At 45.9% G+C, this 14746-nt stretch overlaps 1 protein-coding gene across 2 annotated transcripts in view; it reads right to left on the bottom strand.

The window, feature by feature from the left end:
* Positions 1-1652: 1652 nt before the first annotated feature.
* Positions 1653-14746, bottom strand: part of RALA (RAS like proto-oncogene A) — a 34148-nt gene continuing 21054 nt past the window's right edge. For both annotated transcript variants that reach the window (XM_085874323.1, XM_085874324.1), the window contains exons 3-5: positions 10214-10422; positions 3507-3681; positions 1653-3326 (exon numbers count right to left, since the gene is read on the bottom strand). In XM_085874323.1, coding sequence (XP_085730449.1) covers positions 3198-3326; positions 3507-3681; positions 10214-10422 — 513 coding nt within the window. In that variant the 3' untranslated portion in view covers positions 1653-3197. The remainder of the gene's footprint in view (positions 3327-3506; positions 3682-10213; positions 10423-14746) is intronic.

Raw genomic sequence — 14746 nt, 5'->3', positions numbered from 1 at the left:
TGTAGCCAGCCTGTTTCATCTTTTCCTTCATTGGTCCAACATGGTCCACACATTAGTTTAGCCAGGAAGTTCTACCCCATTCGTTTGCTCTTGTTAGCCAGCGTACTCACTTTATCGCTCGGCAGTAATCCGGGTGTGCGCCGAGGCACAAGACCTCAATTGGTTTGGCCATCCACAGGTAAGGTATCATACAAAGTAGTGTAACCATGCCCAGATTGGCAGTGCCAATCGGCGTTTGTTGTTGCTCAACAACCTGCAGGTGCATGGAGTTTCTGTGCCCAGTGGCCTCAGGACCGGGCGTTAAGGAGGGATCCGAGTGCTTCCCATCGTGGTGAGCCTCGAAACCACAAATCCGTAACAATACATTCATAGTCAGAGAGTTGTGGGGTTATATCCGCATTGAAAATATTGGTTTTGGGAAGGGTCGTTCAAACTCTTGCTTTGCTTTTCTTAGCACAATCTATATTTCCTATGAGCCGCCATTGTCAGAATCTCAATATTCCCAGACATGAAGTGACAAATTTGATTGGTCGAGATGGCGGACAATGGTGAAATATTTTGGCCAAGTAATGTAAAAATGGAGGTTTTTGGAAGCTTTAAGAAGGCTTTGTGTTATATAGTGTTGAAGTATATAAAATGAAAATGAAATAAAATAAAAGCTTTATCGGTTGTAGAAAAAATAAATAATTTTTTTGGAAGTTTACCGCAGTTGATACACCGTCTATTACATCACCCTAATACGTTACATGAATTCTTCATGATTGTTTGTGTCCTTTATGACGACCTTAAAAACAGTAAGTTTCCATTTGGAATTATTTTCAGTTTTGTTTGACTGCCAGACAGACTAACAAATTTTTTTTTACCGTATTCTCTCTGTACATGCTCGCTCGGGATGAGATTCCTTACAATTTGCCTAACTCAGAGCCAAAGTACTGCTAAACTACAGGTTCGTTTTATGGTTCATACTCAAAATATAACTTTCAATTGTAATTTTCGTTCCTCAATCATAGACCGACGTCTGTAGATGGACAGGAACAGTCAGATGCAGTGAACCAATTGTTTAACCCCACTTTTATCTCTTCTCGCACGGGGTAATAAATCCATGCTTATCCTAATAGTGTGTCTGGATGTCATGTATGGTCCACCGTCTCAAAGCAAATGGATCAAACACTGCGAAGAACTACTCTGTGATTATCTGCCATTGACATTTCCCTCAGTAGTGTAATGTGCATCGCTGTGGCTTTAAACACCATCCGATGCACTTCCAGCCCCAGTTACTGGTTCTTTATAACCAAAAGAGATCATTATGGTGAAACATTTTGAAAAGGGGGAGGGGTGGAAGACAAAGCTCGTTACATTATTGCCATTTCCAGCAATGAGGCCGAAATGCAGGGCTTGTTGCTTACATTGCAGACAGGTAGATGGCCTGTTTTTATTTTTTTCAAACGCTTCACCTTTCCATGCTCCCTCAGCCCTCTGCTCCTCCCAATACACTCCAGCAACTCCCTCCTGGTTAAACCTGCAAAATCCAGGCTTTAATACTGAACACCTCAACCGGTTTCTTTTTCTGCCATTTGTGGAAGGAACTGCCTTCTTGAGGCTGTTCAATACATCCGAGTGTCGTTTCAGATACCGCAAAGAGCAGACGACAGTTATGTATGAGGTGGGCTAGTTGGACACGTTCCAACGTTTTATTTACCAAATCGAGACAAACAGTGAAATTAATGCGAAATTCGCGCAAAGTGGCAATCTTTATCACAGCAGAACAGGAAAGGGAAGCTATAGGAATCTATCCAGCATCACCAGGCTGGATAAGTGTCATCATTTGGTTCTCCTTCTCAATTAACGAAAAATATTTTTCTTTTTTAGTAACACATGACTGTCTGGCTAATGTAGCAAAAAGAACGTTCACATCAAAAGACAAGCTTTCACTGCGAACCGATGCAATGAAGCATTTTTAAAGCATTTACAAGTGGAAAGCTGGACTGTGCTCAAGACCATAAGAATGTATTAATACATTTGAGACAAACAAAGAGCTAATTGGTCAAAAGCGATGTCATATAGTGGAACTCCCCCCCATCTTTGAAAGCAAACATGCAGATTTGAGGCACAGTACAAGTAAGGGTGCACGCTGGTTTAAAAAAGAAAACGCATAAAATAAAAACTACACTCCTATGAAAGGGATGCGAATCCAACCAAAATAAAGATGGAAGTACGTCACGTGCAGTATACGATTACGACAACGCACATATGCATTCACTACAGTAAGATGGTGGAACAGCAACTTTAGAGCTTCACGAACTGGAATGGCCACAGCCAAACCACAGAGTTAGTGGGAGGAACAAATATCAGTGAGTGTTTCAAACTGAGCAAAAATTATCGTTTTGCAATCCTTCCATTATTCAAAATGTTCAACACAGACATTTAAGCACCGGTGTACAAGTAAAGCGAACTCTCACACAGCAGGTGGCATGACCTCAGAAGGATGCTCTGAGAGCGGTACTGGTACCGACACCGTGTGGGACCAGTTGCCGAATTAGCGCCCATTACTGTGGGCAAGTAACTTTACTCAGGTATTACAAAACGGAGATATGGTAGGAGAGAGAGACAGAGACAGAGACACAGACACAGACACAGACACAGAGACAGAGACAGACACAGACACAGACACAGACACAGACACAGACACAGACTCAGACACAGACACAGACACAGACACAGACACAGACACAGAGACACAGACAGAGACACAGACAGAGACACAGACAGAGACACAGACAGAGACACAGACAGAGACACAGACAGAGACACAGACAGAGACACAGACAGAGACACAGACAGAGACACAGACAGAGACACAGACAGAGACACAGACAGAGACACAGACAGAGACACAGACAGAGACACAGAGACACAGAGACACAGAGACACAGAGACACAGAGACACAGAGACACAGAGACACAGAGACACAGACAGAGACAGAGACAGAGACAGAGACAGAGACAGAGACAGAGACAGAGACAGAGACAGAGACAGAGAGAGAGACAGAGACAGAGACACAGAGAGACACAGACACAGAGACAGAGACAGAGAGAGAGAGAGAGAGAGGAAAGAAGAAGTGGGAGAGGGGCAAAGTGACGTGTGTACAGAAATTGTTGTTTTCAAATGCAAAGGTGTTTGCATCCAGTAGGAGAAGCTAGTGAGTACAACATCGCTCACGCAGCCGATCCATGAAGCTATTACTCGTAGCTACCCTTTGACCTCCCTTTTGTTTCCCATCATCCATTTTCCGCTTGCGGATTTCACGCATCAGGTCAAAGAACACCTACAGGAGAAAGGAAGGGGTGGGGTGTGTGTGAGCCAGTTATGACCGGAACTCAAGAGCCATTTGAGAAAAATAAAGTACAACTCCTTATCATGGCCAATTCAAACTTTTTCACATGAAATGAAATTTTTTTCATTCGAATTGTCAACAGAATGGACACTCGAGTCAAGACCACATCACCTTGTCCACGTTGGAACGCGTCTTGGCAGACGTCTCAACATATGAGACCCCCCAGCATTCCGCTCGTTCGCGTGCGGTCTCTGCTTGGATCTGTCGCCTGTCTTCAAGGTCCGACTTGTTTCCCACGAGCAGGAAGGGCACGCTCTCATCTTCCTTCACTCGCAAAATCTGCTCCCTGAGCAGCATATGTGAATGCAAAAATCAATGCCACGTGTGACATCCATCCGAATGGATCGTCAGCGAACATGTGATGGTACCTGACACTTTCCACGGTGAGGCTTGCACACCACAATAGTAATGTTAACAGCACATGAGGGAATGAGGGAAGAAGGTATGGCTCTAGATTCTTCGGCATTTTGTTTCCCCACCATACCGATTGTGCTGGTCTAATTGTGCTGAACCAACCATCAGTCCAAAAGCCTAATTTTTCAAAATCGTGCTCCAAATTCAACTTGAACCACACTAGTGGCGCAGGAAATCCATCATCCATTGGGACCATACTTGGTGCAGAGTGTCGGTGCTGCAGAAGCAGTCACCTGGGCTATTTGACACAATCCTGGACGGCTTGCCACTCCAACGCAGTCTACTCGAATGGCAAAATCATCCCAGCAAGCTGGTACTCATTTTGCCAACCTCAGGAGGATGACAGGCTGAGTCAACCCCACCTGGTATTAATTCAATGGCCAAGAAGGATTTGAACTCAGGACCCTAGGATCCCAAGCCCACCACCCTCACCATTAAGCCAACACCAGGCATATGCACAGGAAATTGATTTACTTTTGTTTATAAAAGGCCCTTTAGAGACACATCTGACAAGAGTCAACAAATGCCTGCAATTCTCAGCCAATCAAAAGTACCATACAGAAGAGCATATGTGTTTAGTCGAGTGCAACAAGACTCCGATATTCGTGGGCGATATGTTCCTGAAAAATTATGCGAGTGTCGGGGTATTGTTTCAATGGGAAAAATGGCGATAAGTTTTTACATGGTCTAGGCTCATGGAAGAGCTTTGACACAGAACAAAGCGAACAGAAAGGGGAAACACCAACAGCAGGGCTGAGGATGGGAGATAGAAAAACAAGGGATACAGGTAATTATGAGGGGTACGGGAGAACGCAAAGGGTGGACAAGATGGCAAGATGGATACATAAATAAAAAGGGAAGTAATGGAAAAGGGGACAAAGCATGGAGAGGGTAGAGGGTGCAAGTCCAGAAATGAGGCGGAAGAAGACGGAGAGACCAACAACCTGTCGGCGATGGTGAAGTGATGGGCTCATAGACTCGGCTTCATCATGAGAGATTCCAATGATATTGAAGGCCTTCATTTCCACAGCGTCAAGCTGAGCAAGAAGTGAGGCAGGGGAGCCATCCCCGAGAGGAGAGCAGCACTCCATCAAGCTGCAGATGAAAGGCTTGTCGGTGGATAGGAGTCCAGTGATGCCAAGGAAGGACTTTGCATGATGGAGGAAGCCCAGTTGGCGTCTAGCTTTGGAGGCCAACTTTGAAATGTGGCTTGCCCAAGAGAGATCATGGCTGAGAGTGAGAACCAAGAGTCTGAGTGACTAAACCGCTTCAAGAGGGTAGTTGAGAAAGTAGATGGGTGGGTGAAAGGTCACGAGAGACAGAGACAGAGACAGAGACAGAGACAGAGAGAGATATTTCATAGGATTGAGAGACGCTGAAACATTTTCAAAATTATTAAAAGTTCATGATTTTGTCAAGGTATGAGGAGAGGGAAGAGGCTGCTGCCTTTCTGTCAGAAGGAGGGATGTCACAGCAGTGTGTGAAGTAATTGGTAAAGAGATGGGGCCTAGAACACTGCCTTTCGGTACTCCAGCCTTGACAGGTAGACAAGATGAAAGGGTTCCGTTGAGAGCCACATGTTGGTTACGAGAGTGTAGGAAGTCAAAAATCCAAGAGTGGAGGTGGCCTTGGATTCCAAAGACAGTCAGTATGGAGAGCAAGACAGGCTGCTAGACTGTATTGAAAGCTCAAGATATGTCCAGAGATGGCCCTGATCTCATGCCTGATATTGAAGGCCTCCATCCATTCCTGGGAAGGTAGAAGCAGCATGTCCAAGGTAGCGTGACGAGGTCTGAATTCGAATTGAGGATCTTAGAATTGACGAAAGGACTGTTTAGAAAACCCCCCAATCTACTTTCTCAACCTTCCTCTGGAAGAAGTTCTTTCTTTCAAGCTTCTGGGTCTCACTATCTGCCATGATATTTCCTGGGAAAACCACATTTCCAACCTGGCTCCAAAGCCAGTCACCTACTGGGAATCCTGCATCATGCAAAGTCCTTCCTCGGCCCACCTGAGCTCCTGACCACATACAAAGCTTTCGTCCACAGCCTGATGGAGTACTGCTCTCCCCTCTGGGATGGTGCTCCTGCCTCTCACCTTTCTCGGCTCCACACTGTGGAAACCGAGGCATTGAGGATCAATGGGATCTCCCGCGATGAGACTGAGTCTTTGGACCTCTCACTCTCTCACCGCAGGCAGGTCGGTGGTCTTTCTGTCTTCTACCATCTCCTCTCCGGACCCACACCCACCCCCCCCCCACTCTGTCTGAGATTTGTCCCCACCATATTTCTGCAGGGCACTCAAGGTACGCCAACAACCCCCTTCTGGTAAAACTATCAAAATCACGAGTCACTGCTCACCTTCACTCTTTTATTCCTCAATTTTTCCCACTTTTGGAATAAGCTCCCACACTCTGTCCAATCCCATTCTTCCCTCCAAGCCTTCAAAACAGCAGTTCACCACCACCTCTTATATCCCCCCATCCAAAACCTCGATCTTTTCTACCCCCAATAATTATCTACCCAAGCCCACTTCCTTCAAATTCCCTGCTTTCCTTCCTGAAAGTCCCTGTAATGTCCATCTTGTATTCCCCATGTTCCCATACCACCCCATCCCCCTCCCTTCCACACATCTCCTAATGTCTCTGTTCCCCACTGTTTTGTCCTTCCCTCTCCTGCCCCTCTTGTCTCATGCCCCCCTTGCTGTGCGTTGTGTGTTAGCTCTCATATGAACCTCGACAATGTACACAATTTTTTTTTTAAGATGAAGCTGTCGAAGAAAAGGAATGATTTTATGTCAACTGCGATGATGGATTCCATGACCTTGCTGATGACAGGAAGTAAGAGAATTGGTCTGTGGTTAAGGCGATCCGTTTTTTGCACATTTTTATGTAATGCTGTGATGTTGGTCGATTTCCAAGCAGATTGAAGATGACCTTTGGCAAATGATGGAGTGAAAATGCACAGATTGCTCTCCCTCATGCACAGATTTATCCCCTCTCGTCTTCAGTTGTCCTACCCTTCCTCCCGCCCTTGGTTTACTGAAGCTTGTGGCGAGGCAGTTGTCCTGAAACAACTTGCCTTTGCCTCATGGAAAGTAAACCCAACTGAGGGCAATCTCAGGTCCTTCCATGAAGCTTGGAACAAGGGTGTATCTACCCCAGGAAAGCCAGAAAACAACATCTTTCTCATCTCAAGTCTGAACTCTCAAACCTCTCTCCCTCCTCCAAATCCTGGTGGCGTTTAATCAAATCTCTTTCTGGTGAATGTTCCCCCTCCATCCCCTCCCTTACCTCAAATGGCAGCACTGCTGATACCGCACGTGAAAAAGCTGAATGCCTAAACTCGGTGTTTGCAGCTAAATCTTGTGTCCTAAACCCATCACTTTCTCTACCCACCTTACCCAGTCGCACCCAACTGTCCCTGGACTTTGTGTCCTTTTCTCCTGACAAGGTGGAGAGCTTGCTGTCAAACCTCGACTCAGATTCTGCAACCGGTCCAGACGGCATCAGCCCACGTGTCCTCAAAGCCTGCTCTTCTGCTCTTGCTCACCCTCTCTCGGTTCTATTCACCCTCTCATTTGCTCAAGGCCATCTGCCATCTGCTTGGAAATCAGCAAACATCACTGCCCTGCACAAAAAGGTGCAAAAACAGATCCCTGCAACTACAGACCAATCAGCCTTCTCCCAATCATCAGCAAGGTTATGGAATCCATCATCGTTTGAGACATCAAATCCTTCCTCTTCTCCAATGGCTTGATTTCCGATCATCAATTTGGTTTCAGACCAGGTCACTCTACCCTGGATATGCTGCTTCTGCTCTCCCAACAATGGACGGAGGTCCTCAATGCCAGACAGGAAATCCGAGCCATATCCATGGATATATCACGTGCTTTTGATAGTCTGGCACCCTGCCCGACTCACCAAACTCTCTTCCCATGGTATCCAAGGCCATCTCCACTCATGGCTCGCAGACAACGTGTGGCCCTAAATGGAGTTCTTTCATCCCCCCTTCCTGTCCAGGCTGGAGTTCCTCAAGGTAGCGTTCTGGGCCCTGTTCTTTTTCTGGTTTTCATCAATGATCTCTCCGACTCTGGAAAATCCTCAATATCTCTTTGCTGATGACTCCACCCTCTGCAGTACCATCGGTCATCCCTCAGACCAGCAAGCAGCAGCTTCTTCGCACTCTACAGATCTGGATAAAATCACAAACTGATCCAACACGTGGAACATGCCTTTCAATCCAGACAAATCTCACACTCTCACTATGTCTCTTCGAAAGGACCGTTTCGAAACCCCCCCCCCCATCCACTTTCTCAACAATCCTCTGGAAGAAGTCCTTTCTTTCAAGCTTCTGGGTCTCACTATCTGCCATGACCTTTCCTGAGAAAGCCTCATTTCAATCGTCGCCTCCAAAGCCAGTCGCCGACTGGGAATCCTCATCGTGCCAGGTCCTTCCTCGGCCCACCTGAGCTCCTGACCACTTACAAAGCTTTTGTCCACAGCCTGATGGAGTACTGCTCTCCCCTCTGGGCTGGTGCTCCTGCCTCCCACCTTTCTCGGCTTCACGCTGTGGAAACCAAGGCTTTTCAGATCATTGGCATCTCCCGCAATGAGGCTGAGTCTTTGGGCCTCTCACTCAATCACCGCAGGTTGGTCGGTGGTCTTTCTGTCTTCTACCGTCTCCTCTCCAGCCTCGCCCCCTGCTCTCTCTGCGATTTGTCCCCACCACATTTCCGCAGGGCGGTCCAGGTCCGCCAACAGCCCCCTTCTGGTAAAACTACCAAAATCACAAATCACTGCTCACCTTCACCCTTTCATTCCTCTTTTTTCCCACCTTTGGAATAAACTCCCTCACTCTATTCATTCCCATTCTTCCCTCTAGGCCTTCAAAACAGCTGTTCACCACCACCTCTTATCATCCCCCATCCAAATCCTCGATCTTTTCTACCCCTGATAATTATCCACCAAAGCCCACCTCCTTCAAATTCCCTGCTTTCCTTCCTGAAAGTCCCTGCAATGTCCATCTTGTATTCCCCATGTTCCCCGTCCCATCCCTCTGCCTTCCACAGATCTCCAAATGTTTCTGTTCCCCACTATTTTGTCCTTCCCACTCCCTCCCCTCCTGTCTCATGCCCCCCTTGATGTGCGTTAGCTCTCATACGAGCCTCGACAAGGTATACAACAACAACAAAAAAAGGGTAGAGATAAGAAGCGCAGGACCTTATCACAAGCAGAGTCAGTCGGCTGTGGTGCTATTTGAAGTGAGGGAAGGGATGGAAGGGAAGCATACACCAGACATGGACACAACAAGGCACCACCTGGTTGAAAGCTCATTCTTGAAGTTGGATAGACGTTGTTTTCTGGCTTTCCTGAGAGTGGACACCAACTTGTTGCAGGGCTTGTAGAATGATCTTAAGTTGCCTTTGGTTGGATTTGCCTTCCTGGAGGAGAATCCAATTACATTCCATTCGGACCGTAATCTGTACAGAGCGTCGGTGCTGCCGAAGCAGTCTCCGGGGCTATTGGTCACAATTCTGGACAGGTTGCCACTCCGACGCAGGATACTCGAATGGCTCAATTATCTCAGCATGCTGGTACTCGTTTTGCTGAACTCGGAAGGATGACGGGCTGAGTCAACCCCACCCGCTACTAATTCAACGGCTGAGCGGGATTTGAATTCAGGACCTAAGGATCCCAAGCCTTTCACCCTAACCATTAAGCCAACACCAGGCTTCCCAGAGGAGAATGCAAATTGTTTTAAACCAACTGCCTCACCACAGGAAAACAAAGAGCAGGAGGATGGGTAAGATAATTAATTGAAGATGCGATGGAATGAATCTGTGCATAAGAGAGCAGGTTCCTGTGAAAGAATTCCCATGCTGAATCAATTTTAGCAGCAGTGGATATAGGAGAACAGTCCTGAAGTGCTAAAATAAACAAAAAACAAACCAAAAAACAAACAATGTTAAGAGTGAAGCACAGCGCCGCAAATGTAGAATCAGGCCACATTTTATAAACGGTGAATACACGGGATCCACAAATACACAGGATCCATAAATATACGGGGTCCACAAATGTCAGGGTTCCATGGTGCAATTAAAAGCAAAAAGAAAACGATTTTGAAAATGCTTTCAAAGGAGGAGAAAATTATTCTTTGCATCAAGCGATTCTTTACAGTTCTTTCAGAAGTCTAGGTTCATGGAGGAGGGGATGAGAAGGAGGTGGGGATGGGAGGGAGGGGGTTGAAACTGACAAATGACAGAGGCAAACAGGTGTACAGACCAATAGTGGATCAAAAGGGAATGGTAACAGGGAGCAACAGGAACTGAACCAAGGTCATGGCAGAACAGGTCGGCGCAAAAACTCTGGCCCCTTCATTTCTCACCAATTCCAGCATACGTACCTGAATTCAGTAGTGGCATTAAAGGATTCGTGCTCTGTCAGTGAAAAGACGCAGAGGAAACCCTCCCCACTGCGGAAATAATTATCACGGATGGCAGCATAATCTTCTTGCCCAGCAGTATCCAAAATGTCAATCTGCACCTTCTCCCCATCCAGAACCACACTCTTCCTGTAGCTATCGGCCTTCGTCGGCTCGTAGTCCTCCACAAACTACACAAACGGCATTAGTTCCAAAGAGCAAAATATTAGAAGAAAGGGTTCACACCTCGATTCGTTAGTACAAATGGCTGTTGAAAATTTATTCACACAAAAAAAACGTGTTTGTTTTACACTGGCAGTATGAACGGGACCTTCCAAAGATAGAAAAGGCAAGTGGAAAGGAAGGACGCGCACGTATAAAACTGACACAATAATCGATCTTGCACTCATAAAATGTTGGCTGTAATATCAACACATGATGATATATGGTGCAGCAGATAGAATGCAGCAACGGATGCACCAGTGACTTCCTCAATTTAGATACAATCAACCATGTTATGTTAACTCTCGTTCCCATTTCTGACTTTTTGCATTCTCTCCTATCAATCCACACTTTTCCATGTTTACCTTGTCAGTCACCTTTTCCTTTCAGCTTACTAACCCCACTCACTTCCCTTGTCCTCTATGAACTTCCTCATGCCACCCATGTGGGTCCTTCCTTCCACATTTGTCTGTGCTCCCTCGTACATCAACCAACTCTGCTCTGATGCTTTCCTAACGTCACTCCCCCTCCCCCCGTCATTTAGCTTTAACACGGGTCTGAATCGGTAAACAAAAACAAAAAGACGAACTCGCAACAAGAACTTGAAACTCCTTTTTTTTTTGGAAAAGAGCTTTGAAATTGCGAGAAAAAAAATTAGATTTGATTTGTGTCCTTTTAATTAGGGTCATTCGTGTCATGAATCATTCCACAAAGTCCGTAAGAAGCGTTTGCCCACTGTCCACTCTCAGCAGAGCCAGAAAATGACAAATGGATAACCTCAAGGCTGAACTTTCAAACCTTCTCCTTCCTCAAAGACCTGGTGATGCCCTGTCAAGTCTGTCTCTGGTGTTTGCTCCTCCTCTATCAAATGACAACACAGCAGACTCTGCACATGAGAAGGCTGGATGTCTCAATTCTGGGTTTCTTTCCAAATCTCGTATACCCAAGGCATCACTTCCTGTAGGCTCCACTGTCGACTCGCACCCAACTGCTCCTGGACCGTGCCTTTCTCACTTGAGAAGGTGGACAGGTTTCTGACAACCCTTCAATGTGATTCTGTGGCAGGGTTGGACAGCAACAGCATGTGTCCTAAAAACCTGTTTGCCACTTTTGCACCACTCTGTTCACTCTATAATTTGCCCTCGGTCACCTTCCTTCTACTTGGAAGAGAGCCAAAAACACTAACACACACACACACACACACACACACACACACACACACACACACACACACACACACACACACACACACACACACACACACACACACACACACACACACACACACCTCCAAACTACAAGCAAATTAGCTTACTTGCAATTATAAACAGTCATGGAATCCATATACAGTGGGGAGAACAAGTATTTGATACACTGCCGATTTTGCAGGTTTTCCCACTTACAAAGCACGTAGAGGTCTGTAATTTTTATCAAAGGTACAATTCAACTGTGAAAGACCGAATCTAAAACAAAAATCCTGAAAATCACATTGTATGATTTTTAAATAATTCATTTGCATTTTAATGCATGAAATAAGTATTTGATCACCGACCAACCAGGAGGAATTCCGGCTCTCACAGACCTGTAAGTTTTGTCTTTCAGAAGCCCTCCCATTCTCCACTCATGACCTGTATTATCTGCACCTGTTTGAACTCGTTATCTGCATAAAAGACAGCTGTCCACACTCAATCAATCACACTACAACCTCTCTATAATGGGCAAGACCAGAAAGCTGTCTAAGGACATCAGGGACAAAATTGTAGACTTGCACAAGGCTGGGATGGGCTACAGGACAACAGGCAAGCAGCTTGGTGAGAAGGCAACAACTGTTGGCGCAATTATTAGAAAATGGAAGAAGTTCAAGATAACAGTCAATCTCCCTCGGTCTGGGGCTCCATGCAAGATCTCACCTCGTGGAGCCTCAATGATCATGAGAAAGGTGAGGGATCAGCCCAGAACTACATGGCAGGACCTGTTCAATGACCTGAAGAGAGCTGGGACCACAATATCAAAGAAAATCAGAAGTAACACACGACGCCGTCCTGGATTAAAATCCTGCAGCGCACGCAAGGTCCCTCTGCTCAAGCCAGCGCATGTCCAGGCCCGTCTGAAGTTTGCCAATGACCATCTGGATGATCCAGAGGAGGAATGGGAGAAGGTCATGTGGTCTGATGAGACCAAAATAGAGGTTTTGGTTTAAACTCCACTCGCCGTGTTTGGAGGAAGAAGAATGATGAGTACAACCCCAAGAACACAATCCCAACCGTGAAGCATGGAGGTGGAAACATCATTTTTTGGGGATGCTTTTCTGCAAAGGGGGATAGGACGACTGCACCGTATTGAGGGGAGGATGGATGGGGCCATGTATCGTGAGATCTTGGCCAACAACCTCCTTCCCTCAACAAGAGCATTGAAGATGGGGCGTGGCTGGTCTTCCAGCATGACAACGACCCGAAACACACAGCCAGAGCAACTAAGCAGTGGCTCCGTAAGAAGCATCTCAAGGTCCTGGAGTGGCCAAGCCAGTCTCCAGACCTGAACCCAATAGAAAATCTTTGGAGGGAGCTGAAATTCTGTGTCGCTCAGCGACAGCCCCGAAACCCGAAGGATCTGGAGAAGATCTGTATGGAGGAGTGGGCCAAAATCCCTGCTGCTGTCTGTGCAAACCTGGTTAAGAACTGCAGTAAACATCTGATCTCTGTAATTGCAAACAAAGGTTTCTGTGCCAAATATTAAGTTCTGTTTTTCTGATGTGTCAAATACTTATTTCTTGCAATAAAATGCAAATTAATTATGTGAAAATCATACAATGTGATTTTCATGATTTTTGTTTTGGATTCTGTCTTTCACAGTTGAAGTGTACCTACTAAAAATATTACAGACCTCTACGTGCTTTGTAAGTGGGAAAACCTACAAAATCGGCAGTGTATCAAATACTTGTTCTTCCCACTGTACGTAGTTGAAATAAAATTATTATTTTTCCAATGGCCTGATTTCAGACAATTAGTTTGGTTTCCAACTTGGTCACTCTCCTCTAGCCACATTGCTTCTGCTCCCCCAACAATGGATGGAAGGCTGGAATCTCCAACAAGACATCGAGGGTGTCTCACTGTCCACATGTCAAGCATTTCACAGTCTGGCAACCCACATTGCTCTCCAAAGTCTCTGCCTCCGGAATCAAAGGCCACCTCCTCACATGGCTGGTTGACTTTGTCCACTCTTGCCGTCAACAGTCTTATTCTTGTTCCTAATCTTTATCATCTATCTTTCTGATTCTATGGAAAAACAAAATCCAGAACTGATTGCTCATCTCCACTCATTTCGTCACCCTCCGCCCTCCAAACATATGAAACTAACTTCAACATGTCCTTCAATCTCATTCTTCCCTCCAGGTCTTCAAAATAGCTGTTCACCAGGATTTCAGATCATCCCACAACCAAAACCATGATATTTTCGACCCCCAGTAATTAAGCATCCCCAAGCCCACCTCTTTCCAAATTCCCAGTTTTTCCTTCCTTCAAGTTTGCTTCTGTATCCACATTGTCCACCCCGTGCATCCTCCCCCTCATTCCTTATTTGTCCAAGTCTCCCTCTATTTGTCCCTCAACCATGCTGCTGGTGTGTTTCCTACCTCCCTTTTTGTTCTGTTACATCCCGATTCATTCTCTGTTCTCACTCCTCCACGAGCCTCAAACTTGTATAAAAACAAACAAACCAAAACAAAACCCTGATCTTTTCACCAACGCCTTCACTCTGCCATAGCAACAATCATCCTTCAAACTGGCAGGCAGCAGCGTCTTCCTTTTCTGCACACCTTTATAGAACGAGGAGCTGGTCCAACACTTGGAATGTACATCTTTCAAATCTCACTCTGTCTGTCTCTTCAAAAGACGAACAAACCCATCAAAATTCCTTGAGAAATCATTTAAAGATATTCAGTCCGTAAAACCTTTGGCCTTTATCATCAGCCACAATCTCTCTTGAGCAAACCACGACTTAGATGTTAGCCTCCAATGCCAGTCACCGAATTGGCATCCTCCATCATGCAGTCTTTAATTGGCAAATCTGAACTTTTATCAGCTTAAAAGGTACTCAGTCACAGCTCAATGAAATGCTGCTCTCCCCTTTGGGCTTGCACCCCACCTCACACCTTGCAATTTATTGATGCCATGGAACTCAGGACCCTCAAAATTATTGGAATTTGCCATGAAGAAGCCAAATCTCTGGGCCTGTTATTTCTGCATTGCTGACAGGTCGGTGGTCGCAATTGTAAACCCAACTTCTGGTCTTGCA

This window comes from Eptatretus burgeri, chromosome 3 (genome assembly GCF_056783735.1).
Source record: "Eptatretus burgeri isolate ZD-2024b chromosome 3, Ebu_testis_v1, whole genome shotgun sequence".
Taxonomy (NCBI): domain Eukaryota; kingdom Metazoa; phylum Chordata; class Myxini; order Myxiniformes; family Myxinidae; genus Eptatretus; species Eptatretus burgeri.
The sequence above is the reverse complement of the archived record's forward strand: the minus strand, read 5'-3'. Positions and strand labels throughout refer to the sequence as shown.